At 50.4% G+C, this 13,071-nt stretch overlaps 3 protein-coding genes across 3 annotated transcripts; 2 read left to right on the plus strand and 1 right to left on the minus strand.

The window, feature by feature from the left end:
- Positions 1-568: 568 nt before the first annotated feature.
- Positions 569-4,654, plus strand: B0J16DRAFT_329157 (rab-GTPase-TBC domain-containing protein). The gene is made up of 3 exons (XM_046126295.1): positions 569-1,553; positions 1,604-2,226; positions 2,291-4,654. The coding sequence occupies exons 1-3, from the start codon at positions 1,035-1,037 to the stop codon at positions 4,242-4,244; spliced, it is 3,096 nt and encodes a 1,031-aa protein (XP_045989440.1). The 5' UTR covers positions 569-1,034; the 3' UTR covers positions 4,245-4,654.
- Positions 4,655-6,588: 1,934 nt separating this feature from the next.
- Positions 6,589-7,994, plus strand: B0J16DRAFT_378248 (Reticulon-domain-containing protein; the record flags this gene model as incomplete). Its single annotated transcript, XM_046130908.1, has 5 exons — positions 6,589-6,646; positions 6,807-6,839; positions 6,907-7,068; positions 7,127-7,428; positions 7,479-7,994. The coding sequence occupies 5 exons, from the start codon at positions 6,589-6,591 to the stop codon at positions 7,992-7,994; spliced, it is 1,071 nt and encodes a 356-aa protein (XP_045989441.1).
- A 360-nt stretch (positions 7,995-8,354) lies between these two features.
- B0J16DRAFT_28630 (uncharacterized protein) lies at positions 8,355-12,266 on the minus strand. Its single transcript, XM_046124091.1, has 3 exons — positions 12,138-12,266; positions 12,008-12,078; positions 8,355-11,949 (listed from the first exon to the last, which is right to left on the minus strand). Exons 1-3 carry the CDS (start codon positions 12,208-12,210, stop codon positions 8,668-8,670), a joined length of 3,426 nt encoding a protein of 1,141 aa, XP_045989442.1. The 5' UTR covers positions 12,211-12,266; the 3' UTR covers positions 8,355-8,667.
- Positions 12,267-13,071: the final 805 nt, after the last annotated feature.

Raw genomic sequence — 13,071 nt, forward strand, 5'->3', positions numbered from 1 at the left:
CGATATTTCAAAAGTCAGTGACACCTTCAAAGACCTTCGTTCACTCATTGACTTTCATTGTTCCAGACGCGTCCGTGGTATAGGTACAGTAGTAATAGCTGAGATTAAAAAGAACGGAACTCATTCATGCTTCCCGTCTTCGGCATGGCGGTCACCGTCCATCCCCAGTCTAAACCCCCGGACAGCCATCCAGTCCAGTCACATTCAGCGCCCAGTTAGAACCCAGTGAAGGCGCTTGACCGGCCCTGGAGCGGATCGTCAAAAACGACATTGACGAATGAGCGAAATGAAGCGGGTCCATGTTCGCGCACCGTGACTGGCTGCATCCTGCAAGTCAGGTCAATGCACCCGCCTTCGGTTCAGTTCAGTGCAAATCTCACCTTCTAGGGCAGCCTGCAGCAGGTACCTACAGCAGGTACCTTACCTAAAAGACTAAATCGAACCAACTACTGCGCGCTGCACCTGCAAGGGTCCAGATTATGGATTGGATGGGCTACCCCTGGCTGGCTTCAACTTCCTACCGGGAGAATTGTAGGTGAAGAACAATCCATATCAACCTTGAAATCTCCACCGCCAGCCTCGTTCGATTGTTGAGATTCTTTGTCTTTCTGTTCTGTGCGTGCTTCATCCGTTACTCCATCGCCACTACACCCCGTGTCCTTCACTGCCTGCTACGGTAAGCAATTAGCTTGTCCTTAAAGTTTGGCCTGGATTCCATCCAAATCCGAAAATCAACAATCGCCCCTAGGAGTTCCGTTTCAGCTTCTGGGACCACCCCTCGATGAGCCAACCTAGACGAACCTGAGTTTTTTCGACAGGCTGGTCCCTCCTTCGACCTCTAAACTCGTTTTTCGAACCTGTTATCACTGTTCTATTGTGTTTTCGATATACACAAAACCGACCAACACGCCACAGGAGACCACAGTCTCGCCTGTCGCTGTCACGACCAATTCCTGTCTGTTCGCTGGCGCTGGATCGTGTCTCTCTTAGTTTCAGGACTCTCCCATAGCTCTCCACCTACTTGACGGGCCGGTATGGACGCCCAAGTTAGAGAGAGCCTCCATGAGCCTCTCCCTTTAACCCCGTCTAGCGAACGAGACTCCATGATAGCACGAGACTCAGCTCCCGAGACCCCAAAGATGGCCCACGATTCTTTGGTGACCGTTCGTCTCTCTGAACCAGATCCTATGGTTCTCGATTCGCCCATAGCCGCCTCGGTCACCGATACAGATCAAACAACACCGACCAAAGACCCAGTCGACGACCTTGTTGAGGTTCCCGTATCTCCTTTATCACCCAAGCTTAGCGTGTTAGTGAACGATAAGGACGAGCTTTTGGACGACGGATCAAATACTCTGATCAAGGAAGAGCCCATCGATACCGAAGCCCTGCTGTCACCAACAGCAAATATGCCACCGCCAATTCTCACAACACGGTCATTACAAGACGAGTTGGCTGATGATGGCGATTCATCAGACGATCAAGACGAGGTGAACTGGGAGCAGCTTGAGCAAAAGGAAGATGAACAAACCAAGGATGAAGAAACAGACAATGTGAGTTTGTGATCTGTGAATCTCGCATCGACAAATACTAACATTCGTAGTCTACGGCGTTGTTATTGGCCCGACTTGAACAAGAGAATGCGAAGCTGGCTACGAACCCGAAAAGCGTCAAAGTCCAAGGTGTCGATCGTGCTACTGCTGAACGTAGTGCAGTCAGCAGGCCTCGTCCACCTTCGATGGCACAGCTTCGTCAAATGGTTCAAGGACCAACGCCACCTGCTCTACGATATTCGATGCTACCTCCTCCACCCATGACAGACCTTGAATTCTATGCCGCTCTCGTTAAAGACTACCAACAAACCGCTGCCCGCCTCCCGACTCTTCTCTCAAATAAGATCCGTAAAGGTATCCCGCCACCGCTGCGTGGTGTGGTTTGGCAGAGCATGTCTGGGGCTCGGGATGCTCATTTGGAAGAACAGTTTGATCGGTTCTGCGGCGAGACTAGTCCTTACGAAGTCATAATTGGCAAAGACCTGGGAAGAAGTTTCCCAGGAGTAGACATGTTTCGCGATCCAGAGGGTGATGGACAACGTATGCTTGGCCGCGTCCTCAAGTGCTTCAGCCTCTACGACACCAAGATTGGCTATTGCCAGGGGCTGGCCTTTTTGGTCGGCCCATTGCTGATGCATATGCCCGACAAACAGGCATTCTGTGTTTTGGTTCGGTGAGTTTGCCAATTTCCCTCCCTAATCTTGTCTACAGTGGCGTCGGCTAACAAACAATCTCAGCCTCATGGAGCAGTACGATCTAAGGGCGTGTTTCCTCCCTGATCTCTCAGGTCTCCACGTACGCATTTTCCAATTCAAGGAGTTGTTGCGCCAAAATCTCCCGGTTATGTCGAATCACCTTGATGAGCTACAAGTCGACCCTGCCTATGTCTCTCAATGGTTTCTCAGCTTTTTCGCTGTGACTTGTCCCTTGCCGATGTTGTTTCGCATATACGATGTGATATTCGCTGAGGGCGCTTCAGAGACATTGATGCGAGTCGCGCTATCCCTAATGAGGAAGAACGAGGCGCGTCTATTGGCTTGCACTGAGATGGAAGATGTGATGCAGCTTCTTTTATCTCGTGGCCTTTGGGATTGCTACCATTACAACGCAGATGAGTTTGTGCAGGACTTTGTCGGATTGACAGGTGCTGTCACAGCCGAAAACATGCAACACCTTGAACAGAGCTATCGAGACTCTAAAACGGCCGCTACAAACCCCGTGAGAGGCTCCGAAATAACTACCGCAGCTAGCCGTTTTCTGGGTCGCATATGGGCATCAAACAACAATAAATCCTCAAACCTTAGCCCTGGTACTAGCGCACCCGCACGACCCTCGAGTATGCTGCGACGCAGTGCGTCAAAGCAGAGCCTCGCATCAACTTTGAATTCAATGGAAGCGAGTTCTGCAAGCGTAACCAGTTCAACTTCCACAGATGCTACTACAATGTCTAGAGATTCTTCCAATACCGAAGATGCACGCGATTCAACCCCAGTCGGTAACAAGACAACGGCAGCTCACAAGAATACGGACGAACGCAACTTGCATAGCCAGATTGAAGACCTCTTGACCGCTCTGAGCGAACTACAGCGCAATCATGCATTGCTATCAAATCAACTGCAACGAGAACGCGAAGACCGGCAGGAAGATCGCAAGGCGGTTCAGTCGCTTCTCAACGGACTAAGACAGAAGGCCGATTCGACGTCCTCTCGATCCAGCAGTCCACAAGCTGTCGCTTCGCCTGACAAGGAGGACAGCCCAGCTGCCGATGAAGATGACTCTGCAACATCAAGCCCTAAGGAAACTGTTGTGTCGAGTGACGACGAGTCTCCTAAAGAAGAACCTACCCCTGCCGAAAACCTAGAGAGCCTACTCAGCGACGTCGAACAGCGGTTCCAGGTCGAGGATGATAAACGCCAGTCATCGATGCTTATTTCGAAATCGCAACTGCAGGACGAGCTAAACTACGCCAAGAATCAGCTAGCCGCTGCCGCTTCGCAATCACAAGAACAGAGCCGCCAGATTTTGGATTTGACTCAAGAGATGGCGAACGTGAAGGAGCAGCTGCGGGAGAGCCATGTCCATGTTAGAGCGCTTCATCAGGATAAACAACGACTCGAGAAACAGATACACGGGTTGAAGTCGCGAGTGTCGTCAGCCAGCTCAGCGCACGAGACAACTAAGGAAGTCGAGGTGGATAGAAGCAGCAAGACCGGAGCCGGTCTTCGAGAGTTCAAGCTCAACCGAAGCAAGACCACACCCCCCCACCCGCCGCATCATCACGAACCAGACTCTATGCCAACTACTACAAGCAAGTTCAACAAGAGACTGTCGTCGTTGCCCCGGAACCACGAAACGAACGTACCAACGGTGACAACAACAGGACCTGCGCCTTCTCAGAGCGAACATGAAGCATTGCTAGCTGAGCTGGTACAGGCGAAAACGGCAGAGGCGGTAGCCAAACAAGAGGCTGAGGAAGCTCGACAGAAGCTCGAGTCGTTGCGCAAGTCCCATGGATTGAGCCGGTCGGTATCAGGCCACACACCGTCGACATCGCAATCTGGACCTGCGGGAGTTTTCAGCTTGCTTACTGGTCATGGGGCACCCACTACGAACGATGTCGCAGTGAAGCCGGCGTCGACAACTGCCGGATCCCCAGGATCTGGAGGAAGTTTCTGGGGTTGGCGAAGGTAAAGAGGCGTTTGGTATTGGGCTGAGTTTCAACGAGCATTGGGTCATATTTACGATAGGGTCACACGGCATGACCTGGTATGGAAGTTGTCGATTCTTTGTACATATTTGGGAAGCATGAGACTTTGCGAGTGGAGCGTTTTTGTTGGGAGACCACGGCGAGAAGCTCTGGGACTTTACTGTTTTGTTCTGGGCTAGATGTGCCCCTCATGGTTGTTTCTTCCTTGTTTTCATATGTGCCACCAATGGCGCTATCACTGTCGTCATATGGATGTCAAGGCGTTTGTTTACTTAGCACGGGAGTTGGAGTCAAAAGATGGTGCTGCTTGTTTGGCAGCTTCTGTGGAGAATTTTAAGAATGCCGCACAATCGCGGATTGATAGATATATGAGTCTATATAATGGAAAAGACTATTTATAATCCTACATGCTTTTTCTTGTCATCCTTGAGACTTGGCTGCTGACGCTGTTGGATCGAAGCTAAAAGCAAATCGCGGATCATATTGGTACGTACTGTTGATGTGCATGATCAGCCGGTTTGATATGACCTTGATAGGTGTCAAGAAGTATTTGGGTGGAAAGATGTTTCTATGAAACCAAACTTGAGTCTCGTAATAGTGGCTTGTTCATGCTGCAGTATGCTATATCCGTAAAGTAATGCATAATTTATTCGTCTCCTATTTGTGGACGAGTAGATTGTTATTAATATTCTTGATGCTACATCATGGTGGTGGTGGTTCATGATAAGAAGATAGGCCTGTGCTCTTTGAGTTAGAGCGCTGAAAACCATCCATGTCAGCTTGGCTGAGCCGGACCATTCTTTTTTGAGCCCAGATAAAGAACCCCCCTTTTTAGTGCGACTTTCACATGCATTGGAAAGTGACCAGATCATCACGTCAAAGCAAGCATCATTTATTGGTTTCATGCAGCTCTGCGGACCATTACATCAACGGGGTAAGAATAGGCTGTGCTTGAAACAGCAAACTGTCGTCTGCCACAATCTTGGTTCTAAACTTTTCCTTCTAGTCCGCCGTATGCTAAACAAAAAGAGCTGAGCCTGGAATGTTGTCTTTACAGTGCTCTATGACGGGATCAACCTTGTCTGCTTGAAGGGCTGCTCAGGCAGGCTCGGGAGGTTTTTGGCAGTGAATGCCCTAGGTGACCTTGGTGGTACCTGCAGATGACGCCTTGTGGAGAGTGCGACAGAGGTATCTCATAGGTCTAGAATTTGCGTAACACTGCGTCATCCTGACCTGGAGCTAGAGAGAGCTCCACTGGCGGGCATCATGGATGATGGATTGGATCCAAGCTCCATCTTGCAGCTTTCGTTTTGGCAGCCTATGGAACAGAGAACAAAGGGCCTGCCAAACTCACTGTATGATACTGTCGATGGGCGCTGTTAGACGTCGGTCCACACAGAATAATAGAATTGCTGAGCAGGTAAACCGGATCAAATCAAATCTCGGTAGGGATGCTACAATGTATGGATAATACGTGGGGTACACCAATTTAGGTACAGTGCAGTCAGTAAAAGACAATCACTGGAAGAGAGGAGAGGAGCTGGAGCTGTCAGTCCGCGGGCCAGGTCTAGATTTTTCCTGATTTTTGTAGCAGGCGTCACTGTCGTCACTGTGTCCCGTCTGGTGTTTGGCCCCTCCAAAAAGAGAAGCCTCCTTCTTGTACAAACGTCATTCCCCAGCTCTTCTCTCCCTCTCCTTCAAACTTAATTCCTTGCTCTTTCTTTCACATCCTCTCATCATCACCTTCAAACTACAAAAAAACCTCACAGACTTTTTATCTCTTCATTTCCGGCGAGATACAACCCTCCCCTTCACCTCATACCATCTCACAAGGTAGCAGCACTCTTCAGGTACGTTTCACATGCCATCCCATATCCTGGACCTCGTCCTGCGACGGGGCTACTCGTTTCGCTTGACATGCCCATTTCTCTCACACGACCACTCACCTCGCTCCCCCGACTGGACCGCCCCTTAAGTCTACCTTAGTTCTTCGGCTGGTCAGACAGAACGGACAACGGTGCAGTTTGTTGCGTTGCGCTGCGTCCGTAGGCCCAGAGACGGGACCGGAGCGAGCGAGGTAGTTAGAAAGAGAGAGAGATAGCTGCTGTATGGAGTAGCGTGGTAGCTCCTCGCAGCATCCCTTGTCGCTTTTTTCTCTTACCTGGCTTTAAACATCTTTCCAAAAATTTCTCTGGCCACCTTTACTCACGCCGCTTTTCGCTTTCTACAGAACATACTCTCGAGTCACCTTCATTACACCTCAGCGACAGGTACTTTCGCAAGCGCACCACTTCTTAACGTACGCAATCTTCAAGCCAAATCGTCGAAATGGCTGATTCTTCTTTGGCCGCCAACGGCAACTCTCTTCTTGAGACCACAAAGACCAGTGAGGTACGTTATCGCTATCCGAAATCGCTACCCTTTCACGGGACAATCTGGACAGATATGCTAACAACACCGTACAGTATCCTCTTGCGATTTGGGCGTAGAAGCTACGCTGCTCGTTACGACCTGACCTAGAACAAAACAACTGACTTTATTCCCAGACGCCGCCGCCGCGTACCAATCTGTTGCCAATGGTATGGAACACCGCTAGAGAATCCACCCTATTTGGCTTATTACTGACACTGGATTTTCACTTCTCAGGCCCCGTTGCTCAGAATGTCTACGACCACACTCAGAAGGCTTCCAACGAGCTGTCCAACCTCGCTGCTTCCCGACGCACTCCTGCGACTCCCGCTGCCACTGGTCAGCCTCTGACTCACTACCACTCCTTCTTCTCCGAGCTCCTGTCATGGAACAACCCTCGTAAGTCAATATTTGTTCTTACCACATTGAGCTTGAGCTGACGTCAATGACGCAATAGGCGCATCTGCCATCGCATACGGTACTATTATCTCTGCTATTTTCGCAGCCCGCTACTTGGATGTTCTCCGATGGACCCTCAAGACTTCGTGGATGGTCCTTGGTGTAACCATCCTCGCTGAGGTCCTCGGCAAGGTCGTTCTTAACAACGGTCTGGCCACCCAGGTTCGCCCTCGACGATACTACACAGTGCCCCGTGAGACTCTTGACGCCCTTATTGGGGACGTCCACGAGCTCATTAACTTCTTCGTCATTGAGGCCCAGCGAATCATCTTTGCCGAGAACGTCGCTGCTTCCGCCGCTGTAAGTCTTGAGAAACAATCGGATTTGTTGGTGATATTAACAGTCGGTAGGCTTTCGTTGCTGCTTTCATTTCTTACTACCTTGTTAAGCTCGTTCCCCTCTGGGGACTTGCCCTCATTGGTACTACCGTCGCCTTCGTTGTGCCTTTGATCTACACCTCTAACCAGGAGCTCATCGATGAGCAAATCCACCATGCTTCCGAGCTCATCAACAGCCAGACTGCCCAGATCCAGAACGTTGCTTCCAAGCAGATGGAGCAGGTTTCCAACATCAGCAAGCAGTATGTCGGCGACTACAGCGGCAAGGTCCAGGACCTCCTCCAGGGAAAGACTCCTTCTCGCCAGAAGATCGACATGCCTCAAAACTCCAACTCTGCTGTCCCCACTAAGCAGCCTGAGTTTCCCATTGCTCCCACTGATGAGCCCATTAAGGCAAACCCTCCTCAGATCCCCACTCCTGCCGCTTTGAGGGAGGAGTTGAACGAGCCTACCGCTATCGATACCGCTGCCCCTGAGCTCCCCCACGAGGATGTTGTCCCCGCTAAGGAGCCCATGCTCGCTTCCTAAACGACATATCGAAGCATGTGCCATGTGTACACGAACTGAGAGAGGCATAACTGGCCTAGGTTAAACAATGTGTTTTTACAGCATTTTGGGGCGTATGTCTTTCCTTAAACCGGGAGCAAAGGATTGTCAGATTGGACCTGGGCGTGAATTGGTTTTTCTTTGGGAGCATTCCTTAGCACGCAATGCGACGACAAATGACTCTAGTTGACGTTGATGAAAGGCGACTAAAATACGGATGGACCGAACAGATGCTTGTTTCTGGGAGAGGGTTTCAAGAAGAACCCTTGATTAATGCGTCGGTGGAAGGATCCCAGCATCTGGTTCGTGGATTGCTTTTGTACGTTTGTGTCTCGAGGTTAGGTGTTTAGGATTGTTACTGTGTAGCTTGCGGAAAGGAAGTGCCACTGGTGCTTGACCTTTTTGCCAACGCGCACTATTTCAAATTATGGTTATTATTATTCTGTTCGTAAAATCTGATGTCACTGTGAGGGTAAATTGAAGCTCGAGATTTCCAAATAGTATTGTGCTATGTCAAGCAATTATTTATACTTGTTTTATGCAGTATGATTGATCTTTTAATTCTCGGAACGCCAACCCAACAAGGTATACATCTATCACTTTTCTAACCATCTTCCACGTAGCGTAGGTAACCAAGACAGATAGTTTCTTCTCTTTACTTCCTGCGCTTGCCACCACCTCCCTCCTCGGCAGAAGCACGCTTGCGGCCGTTCTTGCGCCAGAAGTCCTTGGACTCCCGCTTCTCACGAGCCTCCTTCTTCTCCTCGTTCTCAGCCAGCCTCTTCTGGAAAGCAGCACGGTTCTTGTCCTTTGCAGCACGACGCTTGGCAGCGGCGTCGTTGCGGATAGTGAGCAACTGCTGCATGAGAGCACGTGCTTTCTTCTCCTCGGAACCAGGAGCCATGACGACTGCGCGCTTCTTCATGTATGTATCATTCTTCTGCTTCCTGGTCTCAACAATCTGAGACTTGAAAGGCAGTTCAGCAGCAAGAGCGCGAGGAACGCGCAGAGGGTTGAAGTGGCGGGTCTCGCGCTCAATGGTACGGTACTGGCTGTTCTTGGGCTGGGGAGTAGGGACGTTTTGATCACGGCGGACCTCGCCTGTGAGACGCATGGGTTGCCAGCCGATCAGGTTGGTGACCGGGTTGTAGAAGCGGTGAGGCTTGATGGGGTACCATGCTCGCAGGAAGACGATGTCACTAAGCAGGATCTTGTCTTCGAACGTGGCACGGAATTGGCCTTCGGGCTTGGATAAGGCACGCTTGATCTGACCACGAATACCAGAAACCGTCTTGATAGAGGCACCTTCAAACTTGGCGATTTCGAGCGATGAGTTGAACATGTCCTTGATAAAAGCGGTGTTCTTGTAGATCTTGGCGGGGGTACCAGTGAGCTTGAGCTTCTTGACAATCTCGGTGGATTCGTCGACGCTGAGGATTGTGCCAGTAGCAGCAATACGGAAGCCAGGCATCGAGGCGGACATGGAGTTAAAGCAGACGAAGCCTGTGTTGGGCGCAATCAACGGACCGTAGACGGTAGCGAAGCAGTGCATATGCTCAGGCGTATACTTCAGCATGCGGTTACGCGTCCGCGAGTCGGTGGTGCTGTAAATGGGCATGGTCTGGAAGCGACGCCAGCCGAGGGAGAAGATGAGGGGGTCGTTCGTCTTGAGGATACGCTTGTGCCATCGATGACGCTTGATGCGAACCTGTAGATAGCCGAAACGATCTTCGGTAGCGGAGAGACCACCAACAACGATGGGGCGGCGAGCGTCGAAGAGCTTAACGAACTCAGCTGGAACGCCCTCGAGGACGACCTTGGCATATTTGCCAGCGCGGTAGCCCTCAACGACAGAGCGCTGACGCTCATCGAGGTTCTGAAACTCCTCCTTGTTGATGTCGAGCTGCTTCTGGATCATAGCCTTTTGCGCCTCGTACCAATCATCCTCGCCAAACTCTTGGATATCGCCGCCATCCCGTCGGGCGTTGGCCTTGTCGTTAAGGAAACCCTCACGATCTTCCTCTTCGAACCTCATCTTGAGCTCTTCCTTTCGCTTGGCGTTCTTTTCTCGCTCGGCCTCGATATCCTCAGGGGTTGGCTGCGCGGGTTCCGCCGGCTTCTCATCGCCGTCGGCTTCAAGATCCTCAAATTCGCCATCACCTTCATCGTCCTCATCATCCAAGCCCTCGAATTCACTGCCCTCATCCTCGTCGTCGCCTGCGGCAAGGGCTGTTGATGTGAATTTTCGCCGTAAAGCTTCAACGTTCTTCTCTGAAGCCCACTTTGCAGCTAGATCCTCGTAATCATAAGCGGGTATTGACCTATCCTCCACAGCGTCTTCCTTCTCTTGCTTGGACTTCTTGAAGAAATCGTCGTCATCTTCATCATCCTCAATGTTCTCCTCTTCCGACTCATCCTCATCGCCCTTCCATCGCTTCAGCGCATCTTCGGGGCTCAGTGAATCGTCATACATGAATCTAGCCAGGTCGCTTGTATGGTATGAGCGTCTCTTGCCGTGAAGCTTCATCGCAGTGCCATTCAAGTTGTCTTTCCATCTCAACGCTGCTGCCTCTTCGTCGGAATCATATTCCTCGTCGTCATCCACCTCGTCTTCCCCAGACAAGGCTCCAAGATCCGAGTCACTATCAGCAAAAGCAAGGTCATCGTCACCGAGGTCCTTGTCAGCATCTTTGTGGAACATCTTGCCCAGTTTGCCCTCATTAAACTCGACTTCGGCATCGGAGTCGGCCTCGTCGTCGTCGCTGGCAAGACCTTCACCATCATCGTATTGGTCGTCGGCATCTTCTTGCTGTGCGAATCTGGCTTTTCGCTGTGTTTTTCTGCCCGTGTCCTCCTCTTCAGGAACTGCCTCAACCTTCTCGCCACCCTTGAAAAGCTGCACACCGCCCTCCATCTGACCAAGAAGCTTTCGCTCAGCTTGGAGACCAACGATCATCTCTTCTCCCTCTCCTCGATCAGCTTCGTCCTCATCCCGGTCAAAGCTGAAGCCTTTCTCGTTTGTAATCCAGATAGCATCACCGTCGATTTTGAGACCGCTGCGATCTGACATAGGCGCATGGAGCTTCTTCTCCTTCTCATCAAGTCGCCTTCGTCCAGTCTTTCCTGTAATCTTGGCCATTGCTTGCTCCATGTTTGGTGTTGGACAAGGATCTGGCATGACCTCCATATTGGACACAGTGAAGTCTCCTAGGCCAGGAACATGGACTCTTTGGTCCTGAGAGGCGAAATTTGTACCTCGTAGGTAGCCAGATAGTACAATTGATCGGTCGCAGTTGGGATCCTCCTCGATCTTGGTGGGGTGCGTAATATCTCGGAAGCTGTCGATAATAGAGTAAGGGTGGGAGTTGCGCCAGATGAGGGGGCGAGGGTTCTTCATAACAGAAAGGAAACGCGACAAGTTATGGATTTCTCGGTCAGGGTATCGGCCGTTCATGACACCGGAAAGGTAGAAGAGATGGGCACCCTGGTACAACTCCGTCCAAAGTCGCCTCTTGAGTCTCTTCTTGGCGTCCTTGAGTGCCTGCGGCTTGCGGAAGAGATCGAGATGGGTCAGAATACCAAAGACGTTACCAGGCATACCAGTAGCAGCAAGGATGTTGAGAAACTCCATAGTCTCCATCTCAAAGCCAAAGTTTCCATCAATCATCAGGAGGACGATGTCGGCAACCTTTGCGATGTCGACCATAGCCTCGAGCTCGTTAGGGCACTCGACGAAGGTCAATCGTTGCTTCTTGGACGTAACGACCGTAACGGGACCCTGAGGGTCAGATATCGTCTCTTTGGCATATCGTCGAATGAGCGACTTCATCAGAGTCGTCTTTCCTACACCGGGAGGGCCAACGATGGTAACAAGGCGAGGAGGGGCCTCATCGGGCAATCGGTCGACGAGCGGGACATGAAGACGCTTCTCTTTGATCTATTGATGATAGTTAGCATTGTAGAGTTATGACGGAAGGCAATGAGAAGAGACTTACATCTTGCGATCTAGCTGCTTGTCTCTGAAGCTTGCCTGGTCTAGCAAAGGAAAAGGCCTTTGGATTGCGCTCTGTTGGATCGTTAGTATGCGCCTGTCGCAAAAGAGAAGTATAAAGCAAAATAACTCACCTCCAGTATGCTCTTTCTTCTCCTTTTTGTCCTTGTTGGACTTGCGATGCGGCTTGTGCACTTGGTCCTCCATGTTTGCGTGCTCTGTCTTCACCAACTTCGAAGAACCATCAACTAAACTAGCATGGCCTGTCGCCTCGACTTCCAAAAATTTAGAAAATTTGTCCGATAAGCAGTCGCGCTACTAGTGACCGCTTATCGATAAGATCCATAAAATTCGGAGCAGGTGGGGATCGTGCGCCACAGTTTGTTCGAGCCATCTGTGGCTTACATCAATCGTCCTCAACTCCATGATCTTGTCCTTTCTCAGTAACTGCCCGTTTGAGTATAGATCTTTCGGCTGTCAAACGTGCAGGGTTAACGCGTGGCTACATACTCGGCAGTGACGAAGCTTTAATACCTAATTGCTCTCCCGAATGACTCAAAGTAAATGTCCGAACAGGTCTCGGCGAGACCTTTTCAACTTAGTTTCAGTCAACATAATCATACGCGGCCAAATGACGACCATCAAACGTCTCATCAACATGCAGAATTGCTTAATTAATAACATATGATGCGATTTATTGAACAGATACACGATGATGGTGTTGTAGAATAACGCATTGGCTACAAACTTTGTCAACTTCTGTGCATACCTAGTACCTATGTAGTTGTAGCAATATATCAATTAAGTGATATCTACAATAACACGAAAGGGTTCAAGTTCGTGTTGTCAAGCGGAATGAGTCCCCGGCCTATTCCCAAGCTGAGAAAGCAGACGAGGTTCATTTTGGAATCTGCTGTACCCCGGCCGACCAATACCAATTGCATGCTAACTATCCGTATTACTCAAAGCGTTCGGCAAGGAGGGTGGTATCCAGTATGCACGCTTGTCTTGTAAGGTTGCACCCTAACGCGTAGGCTATTCTACTAACCTCCTCTACAGCATGGGACT

This window comes from Fusarium flagelliforme (assembly GCF_020744385.1).
Source record: "Fusarium flagelliforme strain FIESC 12 MPI-CAGE-AA-0113 chromosome Unknown B0J16scaffold_1, whole genome shotgun sequence".
Taxonomy (NCBI): domain Eukaryota; kingdom Fungi; phylum Ascomycota; class Sordariomycetes; order Hypocreales; family Nectriaceae; genus Fusarium; species Fusarium flagelliforme.